The sequence below is a fragment of the Chiroxiphia lanceolata genome, chromosome 12 (genome assembly GCF_009829145.1).
Source record: "Chiroxiphia lanceolata isolate bChiLan1 chromosome 12, bChiLan1.pri, whole genome shotgun sequence".
Taxonomy (NCBI): Eukaryota; Metazoa; Chordata; class Aves; order Passeriformes; family Pipridae; genus Chiroxiphia; species Chiroxiphia lanceolata.
In genome coordinates, this window is record NC_045648.1 from 20,089,495 (window position 1) to 20,115,320 (window position 25,826).

Below are 25,826 nucleotides of genomic sequence, written 5' to 3' on the forward strand. Positions count from 1 at the left end.
CTGTAGATGTTTGAAGCTCTGAAAATCACTTGAACACTTCTCAGTGTTACTGCTACCTATTTGAATCAATTCAAGGTTTCCTAAATACTTTAAAGAACTTATTTCACTACAAGAGTACAAAGACTTCGGAAAAACAGTTACAAATATGCATGATTATGTGAATTTATACTGAATCTAAGCCCTTTTTTTAAGAGAAAACATATGTGGAAAACTAGCTCTAGGTCATCTTAACAAAGTGAAGAAGCTGTCTCTGCTAAAACTGAAAACATGGAAGCCCTGGACGATTTATTGAAATGTTCTTGTATCACATTTCCTTTCCAGTAAGTGAGTTTTCATCTCCATGGGAGAATGCAGCATGCAGTCATTGCCCTGCCAAGAGGATTTGCATGCAGTTGTGTTTGTAGCAGTGATAGAGCAGTGGGTAAATGCTGCACCTCATAGTGGTTTGACAACTTCAGCTTCATAACAACCCTTTGTGGATATACCTCCTTCAGACAGGAGGTGACTACATGACATCTTTTCTATTTTTGAGAGCCCTTTTTTCTTCTGTGCTATGTGGGGAAGAAGGGTGGTAGTGACATCCTATATTTATTATTCAAATTGTACATTTTAGTTTTAAAATGCTTCCTGAACTAAGCCTAGCCATGCAGCTTCACTTAGGGAAGAATACAAAACATGACCCACCAGTCTGCAGAAATGCTCTCCACTTATGTTCCAAGTCAGAACAACATAAACATCTTGCTTTAATTAGTTGCATTTGAACTACTTCTGTTTGGGGATGTCCTTAAACAAGTAGTTATGAGTAGTTATTGGTTCATCTTGGAAGCTGAATTTATTGCTTTGCTCAGTAGGTTTGAAAAGAGGTGGAGGTGGAGAGGTTTTCAGTGTTTTCTGTTTTGTGCTTAGAATACTCAATTAAATACTGGTTCCAGCACTACTAGTGCTAATAGCTACCATAGGTGTTTTCCCTTTCTCTGTTATCAATTTAACACCTTTCTGTTTTGCCCAGCAGGGTTGAAAAGGTTTCTAGAAACAGTTGTTTCCCTCCAATGGTTGTGGAGGCTTGTGGTTTAGGCTGCCAAGCTGCACACCTTCTGTATCAGTGCAACACACAACAATACCCAATAAGGTTACACGATATGTCACCGTCTCTAACGTTGATATGTCACCGTCTCCAACGCTCACAGCTCCTGCGTGGCTGCGCTCAGGCTGTGCCACAGCAGCCCGTGGTGCTCACGGCTCCCCAGGCGTGGCGGGCCTGGGGACAGGCGCATCGAGGGCAGGCGAGGGGGCGACCGCTGGGACTTGTTTTGCTGCGCCGTGCAGGGCCAGGAGCTCCCTCGTGCCCTCCTGCCCACCCTGTTTCCTGGGTGGTGTCCCACCTGGGGGGAGAGCCGGGGTCAGGCCGTGCAGCCGCTCCCCACGCTCGGAAATCCACATTTCCATAGCGCCACAAGGGCCCCGTGCTGAGCCCCCGAGAGCGTGGGGTCTGGAGCCCCCAGGTGCAGGGCCGTGCCCGTGAGTGGTGCTCCCTGCACGGGCAGCAGCGGGGTCGGTGCCAGGCCCGGCTGTGCCCCTGGGACTCGCTGCTGTGTTCTGGAGCAGCGGCGGCTCAAAGGATGAACACACGCTGTGCTCAGGGTTAGTCTGGCCCACTGGTACATAGATTTTGACACCTTCAGGAGGTCTGTGGGTACAGGAATTCAGTGCAAACAGAGCTCTAGTTTCTCACTGCTGTGAAGAGCACGCAGGCTCGCAGTGTTTCACAGGCATTTATCAAAAGCTCAAGGAACAAGCACGATAGAGTACCAGCTTTTGGGAACTAGGAGGCACTCCCATCGTGAAATGAAACCCTGCTGCACAAACAGTGAGAGCAATTGCCTGTCAAGTGTACTGTAATACTGAGCTAAGTGTTATTTGACTGGCACATTGTCCGTATGTTGTCACTGATACGGTGTCTGAACTTCAGTGAGACTTTCACTATTGCAGTAGTTTGGTAAATGGGGAGGAAATGGATTTTGGATGGAATGTTCATAATGAGGTCAAACTAAGAGAGAAAACTCCGGTGCGAATGGATGTGTTTACACATTCCAAAGTCAGCAGATGGCTTTAGGTGGGATATTGATAACAAATAACAGACTATTTTAGGTATGCTCTTCTCACTTATAATGTCTAGTGACAAATCTTCTATAATTTTATGAAACAACCATTGTAAGGCATTTGTAAGAATGCAAAATCTATGTCATCTGCTTATTATTGGAGCCGTTTAGCACATCAGATGTCATTCCAGATTACCAGCTGCATTTCACTTGGACTGGAAACAAATACAGATCAGTAATAACGTAATGTTGTGTACCTTAAGGTTAAATGTCTGACAAGACAAGTAGTGCTAATGGACTGTGACATTTTTCAGGCCATCGGTCTGACATTACTTGCTGTGTCAGAGTAAAATGTTTACAAAGCTCTAACTCTGCATTACAATACATGAAGACATCATTCTTTTCTCCCGTGCTGCTCCAAGCTTTCTGGCTGCCTCTGAATTCCACAGTTGGCCCCTGTGTAAAAGCAGCACCTTCCAGGCTCTGAAGAGCCCTGAGCACTACCGTTAGTGGTATTTGCTTCGGTCCAGAATGTCCTCTAAGCACATTGTAACTTTGCAACATGTGCTGCATAATGGATAAAACTCACGAACACAAACCCATCTGGGAACAGATCTGCCACTGTACATTTTGTGAGCAGTATCTCACTATACATGTGCTATTGGTAGGAATGGTTTAATGTAAATGAGTATGGTGAGTACAGATCAAAAGTTTTATGACAAAGGTATCTGCTAAATGTACACTACTGCACCAGATTAGCTCTTGGAATTTTTAATTTATTTTTTTTTAATAAGGAAAATTTAAAACAGTATTTTGCATTAACGGGACTAGACTGATAAATGGTAAGTACACCTGGATCAAATCACATTTAAATAATATCATACTGTATTAGGAACTCTTTAAAGAAATAGGTAAGAATTAGCCATTCGGGGCTATTTAATAACAGATTGTTTCAGTGTCCTCATCTCGTAAAGGCTTTCTAAATATAGGGCTTTGTTTCAAATATTAAGGTGGTTCCTCTGGCTTGTGTTTATCTATTTTCCCTTGTCTTATTTTCATTAAATGCTTATACTTCTGATTAAATTAGATCAAATGTTATATTCTCTTCCCTCTTAAACAGCTTGTAATGCATCAGTGGGGGTTTTTTTTGTGGTTTTATATTTTGTGATGCTCTATTCCAGTGGCTAAGATGGTAATTGGAAAAAATATTGGCTTTGTTAATGCAATTTTCAGCAGAGTGTGGGGGTTTTGAGCAGGTTGGATTAGTTTTGTGTCTGTGTGTGTGTTGTCATGCACTGTCCCCCTTGCAGTGTGGATGTGTGCATATCCACGAATGCAAAAGTTCACCTCGCAACCCGACAGTACAGTGACATCTGACGCTACAGAACAGATGGCAGTAACTCCAGCAGTGGTGTGATGCTCCAGGTAAATCCTGAGAGAACACGAACACATCACCGGGGAGATTTAAAACGTAAATGCCGCTCTGCTTGGTCGAGTCAGCGACTACTGAGCGTACAGCGCCGTGGGTTATTTTTTACCTAAAACAACACTTGGAGATCCTTCACGAGGGGTGGTGGCGGGGTTGGGGAAGTTGAGGCGCGGAGCGGGCACAGCGGGGCCGGAGCTGGCGGAGCTCTCGGGTACTGCCGGAGCGCTGCTGCCTCTGCCGGCACCCGTGTCCGTGTCCGTGTCCGTGTCCCGGCGGCGCTGTGTCCGGCTCCGTGTCCGGCTCCGTGTCCGTGTCCGTGTCCCGGCGGCGGCGGGAGCGGCCCCGCTCGGCACCTGCCGTGTGAGGGGAGGGCGGGCCCGGCCCGGGGCGGCGCCGCCCCCGCGCCCCGTGACGGCGCGGCCCGCCCGCCGCTGGGCCCGGCGGGGAGGGGAGCGGAGCGGGCCGGCGCTGCGAGCAGGGCGGGGGGCCGGGGCTGGCGCGGTGTCAGCGGGTCACATGGAGCCTCATATGCGGCGGGGGATGGCGGCGCGGCGCGGCTCCGCGCGGGCAGGCGGCGGCGGCTGCTGAGGCGGCCGCGGTGCTTCTCCGCGCCGAGGGCCCGTCCCGCCTCCCCTCCCCGCCTCCCCGCCTGCCGCGCTCCGCTCCGCTCCGTTCGCCCCCGACAAATGATGTGTGTTGTGCTCGCCGCGATGAAAGGTGGGTGCCGGCCGGGGAGCCGCGGGAGCGGCGGGGCGGGGGCAGCCCGAGCCCGGCCGGGGGCAGCCCGGGGCCGGCGGCGGTGGCGGCTCCGGGGCCTCGGCGCTCCCCGCGCCGCTGACACCGCTCGGCCCCGCGGCGCGGGGGGTTCGGGGGCGCTCGGAGGGACGGGGGGCTCAGCCCGCCCGGCTGTTGCGGGGTGGCAGAGCCCGTGTGCCCGCACGGCCCCGGCAGGGACGGGGCGCGATCGCCGCGGCTGGAGCCGCTCGGAGCGGGGAGGAGCCGGTTCGGTGTGTCTGCAAACCCTGGAGGAAAACGCGCTCCGTACAGTCTGACTCTGGCCAACGAGTCTGGCGAACGTGCAGCATCCTGTGGGCAGCTGATGGGGTGAAGTGCCGTTTTCGCGGACAGCTGCTCATTTTTCAGAGGCTTTGGATTAAGAGGAAAGGCTAGAGCTACTTAGCGATTGGTTTCTTTTTTAAACCTTAAGTTTTCTCTGCCTGCCGCTTTGAGTCCTTAACGAGGGGCAGTGTCAGGCTGAGGAGAGTCAAACGAAGTTTTTGACGAGGTACCAAAAGTTTAGAGGTATGTTTGTAGTCTGCCCTGTGTTTTAATAAAACGAGATCCACCGTAGAACTTCGCATTGCAGCATTTCTAAAGTCGTCGGTTTTTTTGTTTGTGTTAGTTTTGGTTATTGGGTTTAGGGTTTTTTTTTATTTATTTGAAGAAAAGAAAACATCCTATTTACATGCAATATTCTGTCACGGTAATCTAAAGAGTATAAGTGTTGGCATTTGAATTTAATACCCCCACTAAAATACTGAATCTGTACCCTGTAAAATATTTAAATGGATTTTTAGGCAAAATTTCTCTTTAAAAAATTATTTACTTGGAAAAAGAATACTGAATCCTGCTTCAGCTAGAGACTGTTTCCTTTTTTTTCCACTTAGCAAGAGCAGTAGGTAGTGCACACCAGTAGCAGCGTACTGTTGAAGGACAGTAATTTTCAATTACTAGGCTTCCTTTTCTTCTTGGAGAGAAGCCTGTGTGAATAAAAAGAAAAGCACTATATTCATTAATCATTAGCCATGCTGAATGTATTTGGCAAGAAAATGTAATTGGACAGATTCAAATACTTGCATCTGTAACAAAAGGAAGTGCATTTTTTAAAGTGCAAACTACATGGATATTTTAGTAGTCCTTTAGAATTCTACATATTCTGATAAGAGTTTTTCAGCATCCGCCTCATAAACCTGTTAGAACCCTGAAATCAAGTAAACAAATTTAAAAAGAAAAAGAAAGGGAGGAAAGCACAGAAAAAATTTTGGAGAGTGTAATTGTGTTGTGTGCTTCTGGACAGAGAGTTAAGGTGTGTTGTAAAAGAGCAGGCAGATGATTTACAGCAATTCAACTTGGAAAAATATTTTTTACTCTCTTGGGAGTTTCATTTAAACCAATTTCCGCACTGATGTAAAATCTTGGCAGAGCCCAGCTTTTGGGTTTTAAAATGTAATTCCTAGTGGCTTTATTATGGAAATGCTTTAGGTCTTTGTACTTTTTACAGACTACTGCTATAGTACATTTAATTCATGTTTCGTAATGTTGAGTTTTCTAGTGCGTTGAAAAACTTTCTTGGTTTCTTATCCTTTGTCTAATTCACTGGACAGGGTTCAGTTGGAGAAAATGTGTTGTCATTTGTCTTAAAAGGGCCTCTGACTGCCATGAAATAATAGATCCACAGTCCAGTATTGTGATTTGAGAGAAGCAGAGTAGTAGTATAGGGAATGCAGTTTGTTAAGCTCAAAGGTGCAAGGGAAAAATGTGAAATGTGTAGATGAATTGAGTATCTTATTTATTCTCTGTCCTGTAATGGCATCTGTTGGCACTTCTTGTCTTTTATAATTCTGAAGTTAAAGTGCAAAAAATTATGGTCTGGAGGAGGGTAAGGGATTTTCATGTTGAGTTTAATTTTCTCTTTTAAGTGAAAAAGGAGAGTATTATTTCCTTTCCTGTTGCTGTTCAGATAGCCCAAGTTGGTACCACGTGAAGATAATTTGTGAGTTGTTTTATTTTTCCTGCAACACAATGTTTTGGCAAACATGCTTTCTTTGATTCTGGCAAGTCTTCAGACTGTGTCCAGGTTGGAATGAGTAAAGACTCTGGGCTGCATTCAGCACATCCAGAGCTGCTCTAGTGCATTTGGAGCACTGGGAACAGCCCAGTCCAGGGAAGAGCCTACACGGATCTTGAAGACAGGCTGCGTGTTAAGAAATGCAACTTTCTGGTTTCGAGCAGAGAGGAAAAAGGGGGGTTTACTTCTCTGTTTCTAAGAAAACAGGCAGAGGTGAAGCATCAAAGTTTGTAATGACTAAATAAGTATTTTCTGGATTGATGCACTTTAAAAAATAATTTATCAATTGTTGTGAGTCTGCAGAGGATTCAGGAAGCCTGATGTTCTTAGCTTATAACACAGGCAGGGCAGTTACCCAGCTGATACTTTTAAGGGAGACTGGAACTTTATGTGCTTACCAGCGAAGTTTGCAAAGAAATCCACCCATTGTGCCAGCATAGTCCTTGGTACAGATCTTATTCAGGCAGGAGCCTTCACTGGCAGGAGCTTCAAGGTTGACTTCAAGGAGAATAGTACTGAGTGCTCTGAATTGATGAGGAAATGCTCTGTGATGGAGCAGGAACATGGATTCAGTTGTCAGGACAGCACATAACAGGAGGTGAGCCCGAGAAAGAGGGAGATGGTTTCAAAAGTGTGGTGTTTGACCATTTCCTGGGTATTTACTTTGTGAGGAGATGGGCGAATCAGGCCCAGTGTTGGTGAGAGCTGAAGTCCTTGTCTTGTACTCTCACCAGGCCTGGACAGGAGATTTCAGTCCACTGATGAGTTTATAAAGTATGAATGGGAACCTGGCAGTAGGTTTATTATCCTTCATATGGACATTTCAAAACTCAGCTGGTGGGAAGGCAGATGTGAATTTTCTAAGCTTTTTCAAGCAGTTGCATTTACTGTTGAGGTGGCATTTGAGCTACTAATTCTGCCTTTTGCTGTATGAATGTAGAGTTGAATCTCTTGCTGTTTTATGGAAGATAGACCAGATGAGTAGAATCTGTTGTTGCTTGGTTGTAAGGAAAATTGGTTTGCTTGGATCATTGGAAATATAACTAATTTTCCTGCTGACAGTGTCTCCAAATGAAAAGTCAACCATTTAAAAATACTTGTTGAAGGAAAGAGGCAGTTGGTTTCCTTATTAGCACATGTGACTTTTGGATCTTGCTGCACTTTTTCTGAGCCCCCAAACTGCAGTTGGACACACAAAAAGGATTTCCCTTGCTGAGGGCAGCACCTTTCCTTGAAGTGCCCCCCACATCCAGAGCCAGGCTGCTGGAGGCAGGGCTGCCAGGGATTTGTGCAGTCCTGCCTAATGCGGGTGAGCTTTTCCGAGGCTCTCAAGCCTGACCTTCTGACGTGTTTTTTGTCGTGTATCTTGGCACCAGCCTGCCAGAACCTTGGTAATTACTCATGTTTTTCACCAGTAAACAAGTGTCTATGGAAAGAATACCTCGCCATAGGCTTAAAAAAAAGAGTTGCTTTACGAATTGAAGTGTGTTTAAATTTACCTTCACTGTGGCACTATTGAAGGTTAAATCCAATTTAGCAAATACCCCAGCACAGAACTTCTGTTGACTAAATATTAACAGAATCTGGCCTTTGGAATGGCTAGCTGAGAGACTGTTTTCTTGCTGCTTTAATTTCATAGGACCGATCTGAATGACTTACTTGTACCTAAGACATTTGTTGCATTACATTTGCAGGATAAGATTGGTTTGAGGTTTATTGCTGAAATGTACTTTTCAGGCCCTTTGAAAGACTCTCGAGATTTAAAAGTAAAAGAGGAGGAAATCTGTCTTTATGTCTCGCTCTGTGAAAATCAAAGGCAGTTGCCTGCTCTGTACAAGTCTCAGTTGGGGACACTCCTTTCAAGTAAGGAGAATCTGTCCTGTTTAAGTCAGCAAAAACTGTGGGTGCTGAACATCTCAGCAGATCAGACTCTTGAAACTTATGTGTGGCTCCTTCCTAGCTAAAATGGTGAGCCTGTTCCCACTGGCTGGGAATGCAGTCTTAAAAATGATTCTTCTAGGGTAATTCTGAATAATTGGGGCAGAACTCAAGTGGGTTTTGGACACAACACAGGGACTTCTATATCTTTTTTTAAACAACAAAACAGTATAAATCCCAAAGGGATGAGGTTGTAGAGGTGGGTAGTTGAGCGTCGCTGGTGTTTGGGGTGTGGGCTCTGCACAGAAATGAAATATCCTCCTCTTTTATTCAGTGGGCTGATGTGGGGGCCAGGGACACATCCAGCTGGTTCAGTGGGTGCAGGGCAATGGCTGCAGCTCTGCAGGGTGGCTCTGCAGTGGGGAGCTGAATGTTTGTATTGGCATTTATTGGTTTGGGGCGTAGTGTCTAGAGACAGTGGTAAAGAACTGAGTCCTCTTTATATCAGGTACTTCCCCACTGTGTATGGAAAGGACTGATTTCTTTAGTCATTCCCCATTACAGAGCCTTGCATGTTTGGATCTTTTTTTTACTAGGATGATGTAGCACTCAGTTTTAACCTAAAGGGGTTTTAAATCTTCTTTCTTGCTTCTCTTGCCTCCATTACAGTATAAAAACGATCACTATAACGTGCTAATTACTGGCAGGGTTGTTAGTATTTCATCTTGACTACACAACAGAATTCTAAATTGGTATATTTTATTGTAAACTATAGGTACTAAATTGAAATTGGCACATCCTTGTGTCTCTCCTGAGCAGATACGTTCAATGTTGTCTGACTTTGCATTTCTGTATCTAGTATTGGAGGAAGTTGAGATGCAGAATGTTCTTTTTTTTTCTTTGCATTCCCATGAGATAAGTTTTTGTAGTGTGCAAAATAACTGCATACGACAAGAATGTTATTACAGTCAGACTTGATACATTTTAGAATGTTATTCTGTTGTTTTTTTCATTTGCAATGAAAGAAAAAAAGTATTCACCTTTCTTGTATTTATCTGTGAGCTGTAATTTGCAATTACAGCTGATAACTTCTGAGATCAAGCAAGCAGTAGTTTTCTCCTTTTGTGATTTGTCTTTTCCTTGAGGACTGATATCTAAGGGATATGCACATAACTAATGGTGCAGAAACTGTCTTCTTCCTTTTGAAGATCAGGGGTTTTTTTTCCTCCTTTTTGCAATAAACATTAAGAGGGGAGGGGAGGATTCTGTCCTCCAAGAATAACTAAGTTATGCGAAAAAGGTGACTCTGCGCAGTGCAGACCTCTGCTTGTTGGATGAAAAAAAATGCACAGACTGGAAAGTTGAAGCAGAAAGCCTTGTCAGGGGATCTGGCAGATGGACTTTCTTCTTATGCTTCATCCTGTAACCTGCCTGTGGTTAACAAAGTCTTTAGTTTGCCCACTTTTTTTGTGGCTTTTTTTTTTCACTTTTCTTGCTGGAGGCATTTAGGCTAAGAAGTTCTGCAGAATCCAGGTTGGCAAGCTCGGAGCAGTTTCAGGCTCCTTCCCAATTGCCTGCACCTTATGTTGAGAACACGAGGGAGTGACTCAGGGCGGCGGTGACTCATGGGGTGTCGTGCTGTTCCCCTCTCCAGAGTGGGGGTGAGCTGCAGCAGGGAGCTCGCTGACACACTTGGAAGAGTCAGTGCTGGAGAGAGCCCCGTGAGGTGCCCCCACTCTGCTGGGAGCACGGCTGCCTGCACAGCTCAGCACACACTCACGCTTCTGGGCACAAACGTCATTAAATTAGTGTTTGCATCCCTTTCTGGTGCTGGGGAAGGTGAAGCCTTCGTGTTGACAGGAGCAAATGGAATGCAGGAGAGTGTGAGTCCAGTGTCAGTGACAGAGCATCTCTTACATCCTTCCACCACTCCCTTGGCGCACGTGTCCTGTCCTTGGGAGCACGAAGCCGAAGCTGGTTCTGGCCGTGCATTTGAGATCTCTGCCATGGCTAATGCTCCTTGCGCTCTTTGGATGCAGGCTGGTGTGAATCTCGGACATTTAAAGCTCTCAGAAGAGCAAGAGTCCTTCCCAGAGAAGTCTGGGGGCCCCACAGCACTGTTGGGGTGTGGGTTAGTCTCTACCCTCAGTGTCAGATGTAGCCCATGTGTTCTCTGTAGTTGGGTGCAGTTCATCTCAACTACTCTTAAGCATTTACCTTCAGCAAGGTCCTGATTTCACTGCATTTTTTGCTTTCTTTCCTTTGTGATGGGGAGTGATGCAGGACCCATCCCTTGTGGCTCCTCTGTTTGTGTGATTCCAGCCTCTGGGCCTTCTCTGGGCCTTTTGTCATGCTCCATCCGTAGCCATCTAGGCTAAAATCAATGTCGAGAGAGGTATAATCATCCCAGCTTTCATTTTAAGAGCATTTATCTCAAAGCTTAATTAAAGCTGCTTGGATGTAAATAAGTCTAACCTCTTCATTTCTGAACAATGCAAATAGAATAGTCAGCATACTTATAGGGTATCAGCCATGTAATTATTGTGTACTGTTTGTGTTCTTTGAAATACTGTGCTATTTATTGCCATTGAATCCTGGGACAAGGTGCTTCATAAAACCAACTGCATGACTCTTTATTTATGTACTTTAGAAGAAGTTGATCATTCTCAAATGAGGGGGTGGAAATGTGACATTAAATCTTTACATAACCAGATGCACTGTGACAAAGGGTTTGTCAGAGTGTTCCTTCAAACTGAAGGGACCACAAACTGGAGTTTTGACTGGTTGGCAGGGTACCATGGGTCACGTTCCTGCGTGCCAGGCTCGCTTTTCACTGGCTCTAGGTGGTGCTGGTCAGAGGCACTGCGGGCACCCTGCCCAGCAGGGCGTGCTGGGGCCTCCTGCCACCTCTGCTCACACCTGGGATATTGAGAACACCTTCTGCACTGTTGACTAAAAAAAGGAAAAGGTCCTGTCACCATTTGCACACACTGTCTGCTGCAGTGTGCTCTTTGTTTAGTGTTCTAGAAGCCCTTAAGTCTTTGTTATTCTTGCTGCTGTTTTGTTAACAGCATGAAATGGGGAGGGGGCAATATGGCAATGGCTTCTGCTTCCAGCTCTTGCAGATACTGAGGGTTGATGTACTTGATTCTGACGGTGCATTGACTTCCCTGCACCAGGGAAAAGGGAGAGACACCTGGGGCATTGAGGTTTTCTGTGTACCAAGTTTATACCAGTGAGGTGGGGTGGTATTTTGAACTGCTTTAGTTCACCAGTCTCAAAAGGCTGGGTGGCATGCATGTGAAATGCCATTGAAAGCTGTGGTTGTTTCAGCTAACTCGTATTTTGGACAGAATTGTCTTAAGTTTAAATATAATATAAATATTTATAATTATATAATATAATATATAAATATGATATAATTTCAGAATAGATGAAGTGGAGCAGTGGAAATAGGATTGAATGCAAGGCCTTGTGTTTTCAGTCTCCACTGCAGTTTGCAAAGGGGAAGGGCTGTGCTTGGGCATGTGTCTGTGGTAAAAAATTTCAACCTCTTTTTTCAAAACATCACAAAGTTGGGCTCAGCAATTTTCTCCCTTCATCCAAATGTCATTTGCTGTTTAAGGCCTCGTACAATTTACATGATCAAATTAGAAATAAGGTTCTTGTTGCATGTGGCACTTAATTCACCCCTCTTGTGAGGCTGCCACGGGTGTCCGGAGTTGGTGCTGTGCCACGGGTTAAGTGTGCCTAGAACTTCCATGAGCTGATGTTTACCTCTCTCCTGGCTCTGAAGAGAGAAGGACTCTCTTGTCCAGCCTCCTCTGCTTGGCCCTGTGCCTAATGGGACATGATTGGAAGTGTCATTTATCTTATTCTCACCCCAAAAGAGGGTTAAATTCTCTCTGAGCCCCAAGTGCTCTTTGCTTGAAGCCTCTAGTCTAGGTGGAGTGTAAAAAGCCAGTGAAAAATGATCCCTGGTCATCAGAACATTTGTTTCTTTACATGGGTATTTGCATGCTTTAGTTCCATCTTAAATTTGAATGGTATAAATTGCTCTAGTACTTGACAGGAGCAGCAGTAGCTGCTCTCTTCCTGCATCAACTGTAATGCTACTCATAATGGGCGCATTTTCCCATTCAGCTAAATTAATTAGCTCATCTTTGTCTGTGTTTGATTTGTCAGAGTAGCTATTGTGGGAAAATACACATTTTCTAGTAAATTTATAGTGATTACTTGAAGCTCGATTTGGGAATTAATAAACCCGTCTTGTGCACTGCAGAAAACTGCACGTTGTAGATTGCCACTGTTTTTTCCCCTCCTTGGACTACCTCCTCCTAGTTCACTGTAGGATTGTTGGCATGATGGATGTTACATCACTCACCAGTTTTGGAGAATATAAATGTGAGTGAAACTACCGCCCGGTCCTAGGCCTGGTTTGGTCCCTCAGGCTGGAGCACTCCAGAGTTTTGGAGGTGTGTTTGCCTCTCTTGCTACAGGCTCACCCTGTGCCAGGCGGAGAGGGGTAGGTTGGTTGTGCTGGTCTGCAGTAGCTGAGCTTCAGGGGACACTCCCTGCAATTGTCACACTGACAGAGGTGTATTGTGTTAAGCTTTGGGGAGAGTTTTTCTTGTATCGTGGGTGCGCTGAATATAAAGAAATATTTGCTTAAAATATGGCTACATAGAGCTGTTTGTAACTGCTGGAGTGATTCTTGTATCAACAGATAATAAAAAAGCCAGACATGTTAATTAAAGAGCCAGAGAGATGTTTCATTTGAGAAGCCTCATATCCATAGGCGCCTCCTAAATGGCTGAGGGAAGCAGGCCCAGAGCGTTCCTCCCTCCCTGCCCAGATGCTCCTCGGCGATAGCAGTGCTTGGCAGCACCTGTGGCAGCAGCAGCAGGGCAAGGCCGTGCCTCTGGGCTGGCACTCAGGCCTGAGGGGCTGGAGCGGGGCCAGCACAGGGAGCTAAATCAAGGAATTGATTTTCCTATTGTTCTTTTCAAGGAGGAGCAAAATTCTCCCTCCTGCCTCCTGCCCGGGATGCTCTGACGGACACTGTGTGCAGCCTCTCAGTAACACCAGCAGTGCTTCACCCCTGGGTTTTTCTTGGTGGGTTATTTTACTGCATGTGATAGAATCTGGGTGAGAGCTGACAACTAACTTTAGCCTTGACCTGAAAAGTCCCTGAAAATGTGACGTTTCCAGTATTGCTGGCTCAATTTATCCAGATTTCTTAAAAATCTGCTGGTGTTTCTGGGGCTAACTTTGCACTTCTCAGCCAGAAAGGTTGAGTGCAGCACCTGGCTGCCTGGCATAGCTAGAGCTGAGTGCTCCCTCCTTCACATACACCTTGCTAGCTATTAACACTTCCCTTGCTGAGCTGCTGGATGTTCTTGAAAAGGAGGAATCGGTGTCTGTAACAGATCTGTTTCATTTTAAATGATTTTTTTTTCTCACTTAGTAAAACCATCTAAAAAGTATTGTATGGTTTTCTCCCTTTAAAATTTTAAGCTGAAATTAAAGTGTTCAGAGTAGTGCATTTCTCTGGCCAGTACCCTGATCATACACCTTTAAACTAGTTGGCTTGGAGAGGGGCATCAGGAGCAGTACTGATGTTGTTGTGGAAACCTAGAGCTTAGCATGGGGAAATGTTCCCTCTTTGCTGTCACTGTTCCAAAATATTCTAATTTTCCTCTGATGTTTTCCCTCTCAGCTACAGTGTTTATACTTACAGAAGGGAAAAATAGCCAAACATAAAGGTCACTCTAAAGCAGAGGCCTTGTGAATGGCAAAATCTCACTCCAGAGAATTTCAGCTCCTAGGATTGATTTAAAAGTCCTCACAGAAGTGCTTCAGAATGGAAATGCTTTTTTATGTCTCCCACTGAAAGCTGTAGCATTTACTGGTGGTAAATTTGCACTTTCTAACATGTTATTTGTGCCAGTGTTGATTACTGTTTTGTCACAGAAGTAACTAACTTTGTAATTTAATCTGCCTTGGTACTATCAGCCTGGAATTTTATGTATACACACTGCAGTATGGAAAACTGTACTACAGAGGCTGCCTTTGGCTCTGGAAGTCCCTGAACTGTAGTGTTGGAGGCTGGCAGAGAAGCCAGAGAGGTCCCACTGCACGCATGCCTTGGCATTACACTGTTCCCAATGCAACTCCTCCTGGTCACTGCTGGAGACTCAAAGTACCTGAAAGAGAGTGAGGAAATACAGACTTGAGTAGGTAATTATACTTTATGTTAAATGTATTCAGATATATTAGCCAATGCTTGTATTAATTTGTAATACTTGAAAAACCTGATCAGATCTTGGTTTTTAATCAAGTTATCATTCCAGAAGAGTAGCACACTTCTTGTGGAAATTCTGAAAACAAGTTACTAAGAAATCTGACTCATAAAGCAAATGCCTCATGAAATTTGAATGTTTAGAAGGGAAAATGACTGGCAGCTCCTCTTGTAAGTGTGCTAGTTGCAATAAAGTATAAAAGTTCAACATCAAAGAGATCACCGCTTAGTCTGTGGCATATTTGTACATCAAAGAACAAATACAGGACAAAAGGAACTGTATAGAGATACAGTTCATCCTTGCAGACAGGTCCCCGTGGAACGCTATAAAGAACTGCTTTCCTAATGTGGAAATGATCTCTGGCACGTCTTCATTTCTGATTTGGGGAATAGGTATGACCAGGAGTTAAAAGCAGTGTCTCAGAGTCCAGCCTTGCAGTGCCCGGGGTCGGCCGTAGGTGCTGTCAGCAGTGCTGCTGTGCTGGGCCTTGGGGTGCAGGCACAGGGGACAGTGTGGGGACAGCAGTGCTGCTGTGCTGGGCCTTGGGGGTCACTGTGGGGACAGCAGTGCTGCTGTGCTGGGCCTTGGGGGTCACTGTGGGGACAGCACTGCTGCTGTGCTGGGCCCCAGGGGTGCAGGCATGGGGGGCAGTGTGGGGACAGCAGTGCCATCGCTGGGGGGAGGGTGGGCAGGGGGCATAAAGGACATCAGTGAAAGCCAGAGATCTGTTTCCTGACTTATGTTGTTATGCCTGTGGTCAAGGTCTGTATCAAGTTGCCCAGTGAGGTTGTGGAGTCTCCATTCCTGGAGATACTCAAACCTCAACTGGACACAAGCCTGAGCTTTATTTGACCCTACCTTGAGCATGGGCTGCATCCAACAATGTCTGGAGGTACCTTCCAACATCAACTCCTCTATGATCCTAGGAGAATAACTCTTTTATAGTAAGGCAGCTGTCTATTTCATATTTTTAATTATGACCTCTCTTAATAAAATTTAGTCAAAAATCTGACCGGGTCTAACAGAGGAAAAGTCCTCCACCTTCACCTGGTTTTTTTGCTGCTTTTCTGAGCTTTTGTAATGTGAAAGCTGGATGTATTTTTGCTGATTTGTGCTTTTAGTAGTTTGTTGTGATTTTGTTGTTTGGTGAGTTTTTGTTATTTTTTCTTATTCTTGAATTCCCCCTTAAATCAGAGCGGAAGTTTGTGGATGTCTGCCTTAGAACTAACGACAAGTAATCTTGGGTATGTAGACCATATGTCTTCTTTCAGAACAAGACAGGACATGTGAAGTTGATCACAGAAAATTTTTGGCCTGCCTTGACCAATTGGTGGTAGCACTGTGTTGGAGGCAGTGGAGACTTTGCTATTAATTTGAATGTATCTGTTTTAATATTGAAATGTAAAGTAGGTCACATCTATTCTTCAGTTCCAGTCTTTCTTCTTCATTTGTATTTCTGTGAGTGCTGACTGCTTATGTGGTATACAAAAATGTTAATCGTAAGATCCAGACAAAAGCTGAATTCTCCAAAGTTCAAGTGTGCTTGGATCAACGGTTTTAATAGCAGTTCCATCTTTTTTGGAGATAGTATTGTCAGCAGACTCATTTCTTTTACTGCAGAACTAAAAATAGTTACAATCTCGTGGAATCATTAAGAAATACAAAGGGTTTCTGTTAAAAACCCTGGGGAAACCTGATTAGGCAGACTACTGTATAATTAATTGATGTGCTACTACACTTGGAGAAGTAGTGCATCAGTAAACAGAAGTCAGAATGTAAAAGGCTAGGAAGAACTGCTGGGAATTGTGTTAAGACATCAAGGCTTGAAAATAACAATTTGGGCACCTCAGGAGAGACGAGCATTTGCATTTGGTGGAAGGACAGAAAACTCTCCAGGAGGCCGGAACAGAGGATCTGTGAAGGCTCCTGCTCAGCACTTCTTTTACCAATAAAACAGCCACAAACACCTTTGGTATGACTGGTCCCAGTATTTCCTACTGCCTTCAAGTTGATGTTCTGATAGCTCCCTAGACTATATTCTTATATTTTTAAAACAGTGTCTGATAAAACATTGTTAGAATGTTCCTTTTGTTAATGCTGTGCATTAAATATATTTATTTTGATAATAAGTTGTTGCCTGAGATATGACATGGATCACTGATTTGTGCCATTGTTTGTCTTGTTTGCTTTGAGACTGGAAGTAATTGTCAGCAAGCAGCCTGTAATTATCTCTTTGGAAAAGTCAGGATCTTCCATAACATTACTGTAAAGAGGTGTAGCAGTTGGGTATGGAGAGATCAGGGTGGACGTGACAACACCTGAACAAATTACTGTTCCAGAAATAAGTTCAAAACTTGTATCAAACCCTTTGTTCTGCCCCGTTGCAATAGCAAAAGATTTCCATCGTGGGATGGGACGTGTGCCCTGACAAGTCCCCATGACCAGGGAGGAAGAAAAAGCAATGACAACAAACTTTTGGCCCTTCAGAAACATTAAGTTCTTGGCGATTTGAGGAAGACATTACAGGGAAAACAGATTGATGTTTTCTCGTTTGGACAAATATAATGTGGCTATTTTTAAGGAGGCCCATTTCTATATCTGTTGCCTTGCCCTGCTGATGGGGAGAAATGAGCTGTACTTGAAGAGCTTTACCGACTAAGTGGCTTTATCTGGATCTTGCAACACCCCGGGGTCCTTCTAATAGCACTGCTCAGTGCTGCACACGGGGGTGCTGGGAGAGCTGGGGGTGCTCAGCGTGCTGACAGCAACCCTTGCTCGGGAAATCATAATAATGGGTTGTGAATAGTGAGCACTGCTCTGCCGTAAATGCAGTGGCTGTGCAGGTACCTCACCGTGAGCAGTGAACTGCAGACGTGTCAGTGCTGTGCTGGGGAAAGGTGGAGCTTTCTTCACTCCAGTGTGTCAAGTTCTGACCTGCTTGTTGGCATAGACTGTGTTTGGAACAGACAAGAGTTTTACATTTTAGAAAGCCCAATCAAATGAATTCAATTTATATGCTAAATCGAAGGAACTTCTGCAAGACTTTACTTTTGAATTAAAAAAAACCCCTCCAAACCCAACAACAAACTATTAGAGACTTTCCCACCTTTGGAGTGCCCAAACTGTCGGGTTAACAGCTTGTTATTCCAAGGAGTGTGTGTATGTGCTTGCTCAGGGAGAGCTGCCAGCAGCTCGTAAAACCAAAATCCCAAAATGAAATCCTTCAATGCTTCTTTTTCTTTTTCCCCTCATTGAATTGAATTGAAAAATTTCTTAGGGAGGTGCCAGCAAAAATAATGTGGGGTTGTGTGGCTTAACTTCTTCCCTTGGGCTGCTGCCGCAGCCCCAGCGATCTGGTGGCTGTGCTGAGTTGGAGTTTTGTGTTAGCAGAGTTTTGTGTTAGCAGTCGCTGGGATCTCTTTGCATGTGAATGGATCTCCTGAATGGGCAACACGCACACATATCCAGCTTGTCTCCTCGGAGCCTAAAGTTAAAGTTCCAGGAGCATGTCCAAAGCTGGCATGGAGCTGTGTCTGTCACAGGAGAAGCTCTGCAATGCACTGGCCAAGGCATTACTTCTGAATTTGAGGCAGTTTTTGTCAGCCAAGCATTTTTTCATTGATGGAAGTTTTACAGTTTCTGAGGACTCTTATCTGCTTCTAGTGTAAAAGCACCTTAATAATTGAAATTACATAGCACGACTTCAAATATAATCACCAGATGTAATGTGGGAGAAGAATTAATTTAATTATCATTAATTCCAGTTTTCAGAAAATGCTTTCAAACTTGTCTTAAGCTGGATACCAAAATTGTTATCACTTTGGAAAATATTCCAAGTCTCCAAACATCTCTGTCAAGTGTCTGTTTCACAAAGGACTGCTTTGATCCAACTATCTAACAGATTTATCCAAAGACACAAAACCCAGATTGCTTTCTCCTAATCCAGTGCTTTGCAAACAAGATTTTAATTTTTATTCCCTTTACTTGTTTTTCAAATATTCGGGCATATATACAGTGGGATGGTTTCTTCCCATAAGTAATTAAGCCCATTGTAAGCAGTGTCAGTGGAAAGTCTTCTTGAGATTCATGTGGTTTTAAGTACCTACTCATTTCTTCCTTTTGAGAACAGTATCATGTCCCAAGCAGTTTGAATGCTCATAAATCACATTGGTAGAAGGGGAGAAATTATTCCAAACCTACTGTATTTTAGGTGTTTGCATTTGTTCTCAGAATTATTTTGCTGTCCCAAGGCAGGAGTTGAATTCCTGGGTTGCTGTAGCAGCTCCTGTTTGTGTTTGTGTTCACATCGGTGGAGTTGCCTGTGAGCATCAAACGTGAGGGGTTCCTGTCACCAGTGCAGGGAGGCTGAGCTGCTTCTCTGCGCTGCCTTGCTGATAACACTGGGGAAGAACTCTTCCCTCCTTTCATGTGGGCCAGCAATGAAATTAGGTCTCTCAGTGAAGCTGTGCTTATTACTGCTACTCAAAATTATATTCTTTTCATGATGAGAACAGGTAATTGAACAACCTAATCAAAGGGGATTTATCACTGGAAGAATTAAAAGCATTTCCATCAAAAAGAGAAAGTTGAATGTAAATACTATGGTGTTTTTCAGAGAAAAGAGCATCTAGGACGCAAGAAGAAACCAAGGACTGTATTCTAAAAGGGACAATACCCACAGCACTGGGGGAGAGAAAATGAAAATTGTTTACCTGCCTGTTAATGCCATCAAGAGGAGTTCCAAGTACATTGTTCTTTTGAATTAAAGAATCCACCTAAGTATTTTAAAACATGTTTATTCACAGTAACTGATTTTAATGCCAGAGAGGGTAAATGAAGTTGGTTACACAATTCATCAGGCTCTGCTAAATGCTGTGAATGTCATTAGTTACTAAGTAACCAGCAGGTAGTCTGGCAATGTTTTATATCTCAGGACACTGCCTAAATGGCCCTGGTTGAGAGGAATCCTGTCCAGTGCAGAAGGTGAGGATGCAGTGGGATGCTCTGGACAGATGTTCTGTGCTGGGGCCGTGAGTGTGTTGGTGCCCTCAGCCCTGCCCTTCCCAAAGGAGCAGGGCCAGGCTGTGTGACAGGGTCACAGGGAGCAGGGGGGGCTGGAATCCACCACGGAGCAGTGGGCACAGCACCCCCAGTGCTCTTCAGCCTCCTCAGCAGTCACAGTTGTTTTTCACATCCTGTCCCAATGATCTGATGTTCATCTGGCAAAGGACTTCCATCTGTCAAAATTCTTCCTTCTCTTTTTCCTCATTTCTCTCATTTAGTTTTGGTGCTGGTTTTTTTAATGAAAACATTTTTTTTTCTGTAGTGAATGTGTCAGAAGAAGTAAATTGACATGTCATGGAATGGCTTTGTGGTTTGCAGGGTGTTCTTTTCCTGGTTTTAAGCAGATGCAAAAAAGGTGTATTTTGATGCTGTTACACTGTGATGGATGAAAAAACTGCACTGACTTTTATCCAGGAGAGGGAGGCGAGTTGTTTTCTTTCAAGGGCTGTAGATCAATTGATGTCTTACAGAAGTAATACCATGAAAGTGGGGAGGAACTCCTCTTTGATACTCGTCTTTCTGTTTCAGTTGGTACAGTAATGGGCTTTTGAATTAAAGGTTTGTTAAAGCTTGTATCTATTTCAGAGTATTGACAGCTGAAGCAGACTCACTGAGCCAAAATTTATATGTTTATCCAAGCCTGTTAAAATCAGAATTTATGTTGACTGTCCCAATGTCTAAGCTCTAATACCACTTTTATATAGAAGGCTGCTATTGGAATTTTCAGTGAAGTAAATTTCTTTACAATGTGCCTTTGAGTTATGGTTTATAACTGGATTCATATAAATAAATGCTTTCAGCCAAATGCTGTTGAACTAATTCCATTTTGAAGTTATTAATTATATTTAGCTCACTGAAAAAAGGAGGGGGAAAGCATCAACTAACCCTATATAAAAGTGACAACAGAATTGTTTTGTGAAGAGGCTTTGGGCCTCTTAAGCTACGAATAGTGATTGGTTTCTTGGGTTGGTGGTTGTTGTTTTAATCAAAGAAGTGTGAACAGAAGCTAGATAATGCACTGCTAGACTGCAAAGACAATTCATTTTGAACAGACATTAATACACTTAATGCTTTTTGCTTTTATCATGTTAAGGTCTTTGCAATAATATCAGTGAGCCTGCTAGTTTGTACAGAGAAAGAAACAACCTTGGTTTTTAATCATAAATTCATTAACTCTTGTCAGATTGGTAAATTTTCAAGGTAAATTTCTTCTGATGTGTGTTCAGTTGAAAAATTGGTTTGCTACGTTCAAACAACTTAATGTAAGAAAGAAAACTTAAAACTTCTTATAGTGTATATATATTGTATGAAGCTTATGATAAAGTACTAACTGGTCATCAAAACTAAAATCTAGATATAATCAAAACACAGTGGATTTTAATGCAGCTTGTGTGAGCCTGCTTCTTACACTCTATTAATGGGATTTTGTCTTTTCAGGAGTTTGAGAGAGGGCATAACAAACCTAAGCATTGCTGATTGCAGCTCCCCACAGACAGCTTGGGAAATCCGTAGTGTGTGTATTTTTAGACTGGAGCATGGTACTTCTGCCACTTCCATCTTTATCCTTCCGTTTTGGCTCTTCCATTTAGGTAGATGTAAGAATTTTCCTGCTTGGGGGTCCCTGTTGCCCTGGGATCACATAGGCTGCATGCAGAACTGTCATCCTGCTGAAGTGCTGTGTAATTGCCTGATCCTCTTCCCTTTGCTGTCTAGTTTCTCATTTCTTTCATTTCATTACTTTCATTTCTTCTCCTTCATGTTAAGGTTCTTCATCTCTAATTCACTTTCTTGTGTTCTTCTTTCACCCTCCTTTGAAAACAAGCTGCCAGTGCCTTATTTAATCTCTTTATCAGTGTCGTGAGGGGTAACAACACAACTGTGCATTTTAGGCCCTTTGTAGCCAACTGTTTGAGATCATTGTGAAGGAATGAAAGACAGGGCCCTCCAGGACACCTCTGTGCTGTGCCTTTCCAGCACTGCATGCTCAGTTCTTCAAGAGATCTTGGTTCCTTTAGTGGCCTTCTGGAATAGTTCCAAGCATACCACAGGGTTGTGACAACTGGAAGAAACCATCTCTTGAGATGGGCTGTAGTTGTTTTTCAATCCACCAAAATTCACATCTGGTCTGTTAAAGCTGTGCCCCCTGCCCCCCACCCCAAAACATTTTGGGTTTCATCAGCACCCCGTGGCAGTCTGTGCCAGGGCACCGGCAGGCAAACATCGGCACGCTCAGGAAACCAAAATTGTTCTTGGTTTTGTTTTACTTGAGGAGAAACTGCTGCTCTCAGATTTGCTCTGTTGGAGGCAGGAGATGTGACGTTACTGTACCAAGCTGCTGCAGCATCTGCAGGGTTCAGTTGTGTATCCTGAGCTCTCCGAACTCGTGCAAACTGTTCTGGTTACCAGCGTGATTAACGAGAAATCAACCACAGGCTACGGTTGAGGAACCTGTCAGTGAAACCTCTGCCTTGCATGTAGATTGCCTAGTAAAGCTGAGTTGATGAAAATGAACCAGCATGAAGCAAGAAAGCTGTCTGGAATTACTCTTAAACAAGTTATTTTACAAAACACAGCAGTCACCGTCTAAATCATGTATGAGGTGTGCAAAACCAGAATTACAGTGAAGTGAGCTGGCCAACAAGTTTTGGAGCTAAATAGTAGGGAGCAAGGAAAATGCAAAAGAAGATACGGTTTTGTACTTCCATTAAAGATCCATCTTTTTATCTGCATTTATTATATATTATGCTTTGTGTGTACGAGGTCCTCGTCCAAAAGCGTGGTTCCTCAGCTCTGCTGTAGTGACAGTGGTGAACAAGTTATCCATCTATCCTTTCTCCTGACTGCATCTTCAAGAGGAGAACCCAGTGCTGGTCTGTTTGTTAACACAGGTAGCCAGTAGATGTTATTTCTGGTGTATCAGGTTGCTCAGAACAGTGGTCTCCAAACTCATGCACCCCCATCATTAAAAAATAAATAAATTTGAATGTGCACCCCAATGTATGTATTTTTTTTATAAATTGTATACATGTACTACTGTAGTAATGTTAGGTACGTTATAAAACATGCACAGAAATAGAAATGAAAAAAGAGTGAGATAGAGATGATGATTTTTGAGGTATGTGTGCTAGAAGCATGGTTGACCTTGATTATCTGTAAGAAGCTGTACCTTTATATTCACTGCTTAACTCTTTCTGTAAGGGTGAATGGAAGCTGAGGTAGGGAAGTTCCTAAGGGTTGGCTGTAGGAGGGCTGTAAAATCACTACATCTAATAAAATCTGGTAGATCAGTTGATTTTTCATTAATTCATTGCATTTACTTGACAAACTACTTGATAACATGTTTTTTCTGCTCATCCATAAGAGAAGCATAATTCATGCTGGAAAATGCTTTCATTTTTAAATTACACACTTTATAGTGTGTTTCTTCTGCTCACCCCTCTGCCTTTGTTCAGTTCTGGCTTTTGGAAAGGGATATACTCATTCTCAGCTATCATTTAAAAATATTTCTGGTGGTTTTAATCATGGATACAGCTTGTAAATATATTGTGGTTGTATGCATCTAAGACATGGCTTATCTAGTCTCTGAAACAAAGGACTCTCCAGACTCAATGCAGAAACTACCTGTGGGTGATCCAAAGTGTATCCTCCCAGCTGCATCATTCCTTTGTGCTTCCCTGGCCTTCTGACAGCTTCATCCCTGCTGTCCCTCCCAGAGCTGCCCTGTGCAATGTGTCTCATGTCCCTCATGATTCAGTGCCCCACTGGAAGCCAAAGTGTGACTCTGGTTTCTCTGTCAGTGCTTGTGAAAGCTCAGAGATGGAAACACCTTTGTCACCCGCTTGGATGTGAAACCTGAGTGGGCTGCTGACAGAAACCTGTCACAACTTTTTGTGCTTCATCACTGCTTCCCCAGAGCTTCACTGCTGATCAACTAAACGTTTCAGTTCTAACAACTCCTTGGCCTCTTTCCCCTTCCTTCTCTTTCTCAGTTTCCAGAAGACCTCCAAGAAGAGCTTTGCCATGAACTATTAAGCTGTTTGCTACCTGACGCAGAATTAACTGGTTTTGTATTGGCATCTTGCTTCAGTCGGATGTGATGATGGAGTGTTTTTATCTGTTGTATTTGTCACCTGAAAGTGCCCAAGATAAGCTGAAACTCAGATAGAACAACTCAAAAATATTTGTTAAAAATCTTACGACTTTGTGTCTGTGTGTATGCTCGCTTCTTTCTTGTTTTGTGCCTTTTTTTATTGAATACTCAAGGGTTGGCAGTGCTGTGAAGTAGAACAGTGAAACATAAATATTAATTGTGGTAGAAATATTGTCTAGAATCTCATCCTTGTTTTACTTGAAAATAATACTCAATTGTCTTGGCCATGCTGGAACAAAGACAAGACCTAAGGGATGTGCATTTGTTTGGCTGCAACTTTATTAACACGTTTGGGAACGTTGCCCGGCAATAAATCATATGGTGTGAGTCATTGCTTATTCCTTGATCGTTCCTACCTCTCTGGGAGAGCTGCTGCCAGCCTTTCCCCTGCCAGCCTGGCACCCCCCAACTGTAGGGCCACCTCGGCTTTCTTGGGCCCCAGGGGGAGGCTGGGGAAAGGGGAGGGTCATTCCCCCACTGCACCAGATGGTGGGAGCTGCAACTGCTTCTTCACAGCTTTCTCAGAGAGCCACTGCTGGCCTGGCTTGTTTGGTGCTGGGTTTTTTTTTTCCCCCTCTCTGGCAGTGTGAAAAACCGTGGGAATGTATTTAAGTCAGGTACCACCTAGGAGTGGCAAGCCCTGTACCTTCCCACTGCTCTCCTGGGTAACACCTCATTTCAGAGGATCGCTAGCATAGATAAGGGGCTAGTAATCCTCTGTTTGCATAGGCTCAGTTAAACTGCTCTCTTCAGTTTGGGGAAGACTGGAAATTTTAAGGGCAAAGTTGAAAATCACAGGGCAGTTGATATGAGTGTTTTCCAACTCCTCTCACTCAGGCACCACACACGTGAGAGCTCTGTCTGCCCTGTTAGTCTGGATTATGACTGGAGTTTCTGCCTCCAGCAGGTACTTGCCTCTTTCCTGCTGCCTCCGCTTGCAGTGTAAAAGTATATTGGTCAAAAATTCCCTAATTGTTAAGCTCAGTGAGACAAGCCTAAAACAGCTGAATGGTTTAAAAAGTTGGTATTGCTGCCTCACTGGGAGGATTCAAAGCTGCATCATCACTAAAATGCTACTTTAGTTGCCCTACTAGTGTATATTCTAAAAGTTTAATAGTTTAATTTAGCAGTGGCATGTCTAGTTTGTTAGAGCAAGGACACTTCTCCCTTCCCTCACATAAAAACGTGATTCCCAGTACTTGAAAGGTACAGTGTTGTAATGGTTGTATTTGCTCTGGAAAGCCTTCCTTTCTTTTCCATGTGAAGATGGTGAGTCCCCTGGATGGCACTAAGATGTGAGCGGGCTGGACCCACTGAAGCCTCGTGCTGGCCCAGTTCCAGCTGTAGGACTGTGTGAGGGAAGCCCTGGTGGAGGTTCAGCTCCGGATTGTCCGCTCTGGGACAGAGGGGAGCAGGAGCAGACGGGCCCTCCTCCCTCACAGAACACTGCACAACGTGGAGTTCAGGACGGGCTTCAGGAAAGTCACGGTGTTGATTAGTTGGCTGGTCATGAAATCATAGGCCATTTATTTTTCCAAATAAACTTAATGACAATATTTGTGCGTGCTGATTTTGAGTGTCGTTCATGTTGCAACAGCTTTTTGTGGATTAATTACACCACCTGTATGCAAACAAAAGACAAACAAAGATGAAGTTCACCTGAGTTTTGACTGAGAAACTAAAAAATTACAGTTTGTTGGCTGTGTTAGCTCAGATCTTTGCCTTACAGTGAGATGGTCGTGTTGTTACATTGGAAACGAAGCAAGTGAATTCACTGGTGCGCAGCAACAGTGACAAATCCATTTTCCAGTCCTGGATTATGGTCTTAAAATCAAAGGCAGTAATTATTATTTAGTTCCTGTAATCAGTAAGCTCTTAAGTTTCAAAGAAAACTCGAAGTATTTGGTATGTAGGCTCGGCAATAACTTGTGACAGAAGTTCAGCTGTTGTTTGAAAGCACATTTCAGCTCCTATTTTCAGGAGCCATTTTTCAGTGGCTCTTGAAATATGTAATTGCAGACTTAGTAAAAACTTCCTCTTGTTTGTCTTTCAATAT

At 43.8% G+C, this 25,826-nt stretch overlaps 1 protein-coding gene and 1 long non-coding RNA gene across 5 annotated transcripts in view; one reads left to right on the forward strand and one right to left on the reverse strand.

Annotated features, from left to right (window-relative positions):
• The window catches only part of RORA (RAR related orphan receptor A), a 358,029-nt gene that overhangs the window by 279,576 nt on the left and 52,627 nt on the right, over nt 1-25,826 (forward strand). Inside the window, exon 1 of one of the 4 annotated variants that reach the window (XM_032700481.1) lies at nt 4,161-4,245. The exons of the other annotated variants lie outside the window; for them this stretch is intronic. Coding sequence (XP_032556372.1) covers nt 4,215-4,245 — 31 coding nt within the window. The 5' untranslated portion in view covers nt 4,161-4,214. Of the gene's footprint in view, nt 1-4,160; nt 4,246-25,826 lie in introns of those variants that run through there. 4 annotated transcript variants of the gene reach the window in all.
• On the reverse strand, nt 25,281-25,705 carry LOC116792975. Its single transcript, XR_004359328.1, has 2 exons — nt 25,498-25,705; nt 25,281-25,391 (listed from the first exon to the last, which is right to left on the reverse strand). It is a non-coding gene; the product is annotated as an uncharacterized LOC116792975 (long non-coding RNA).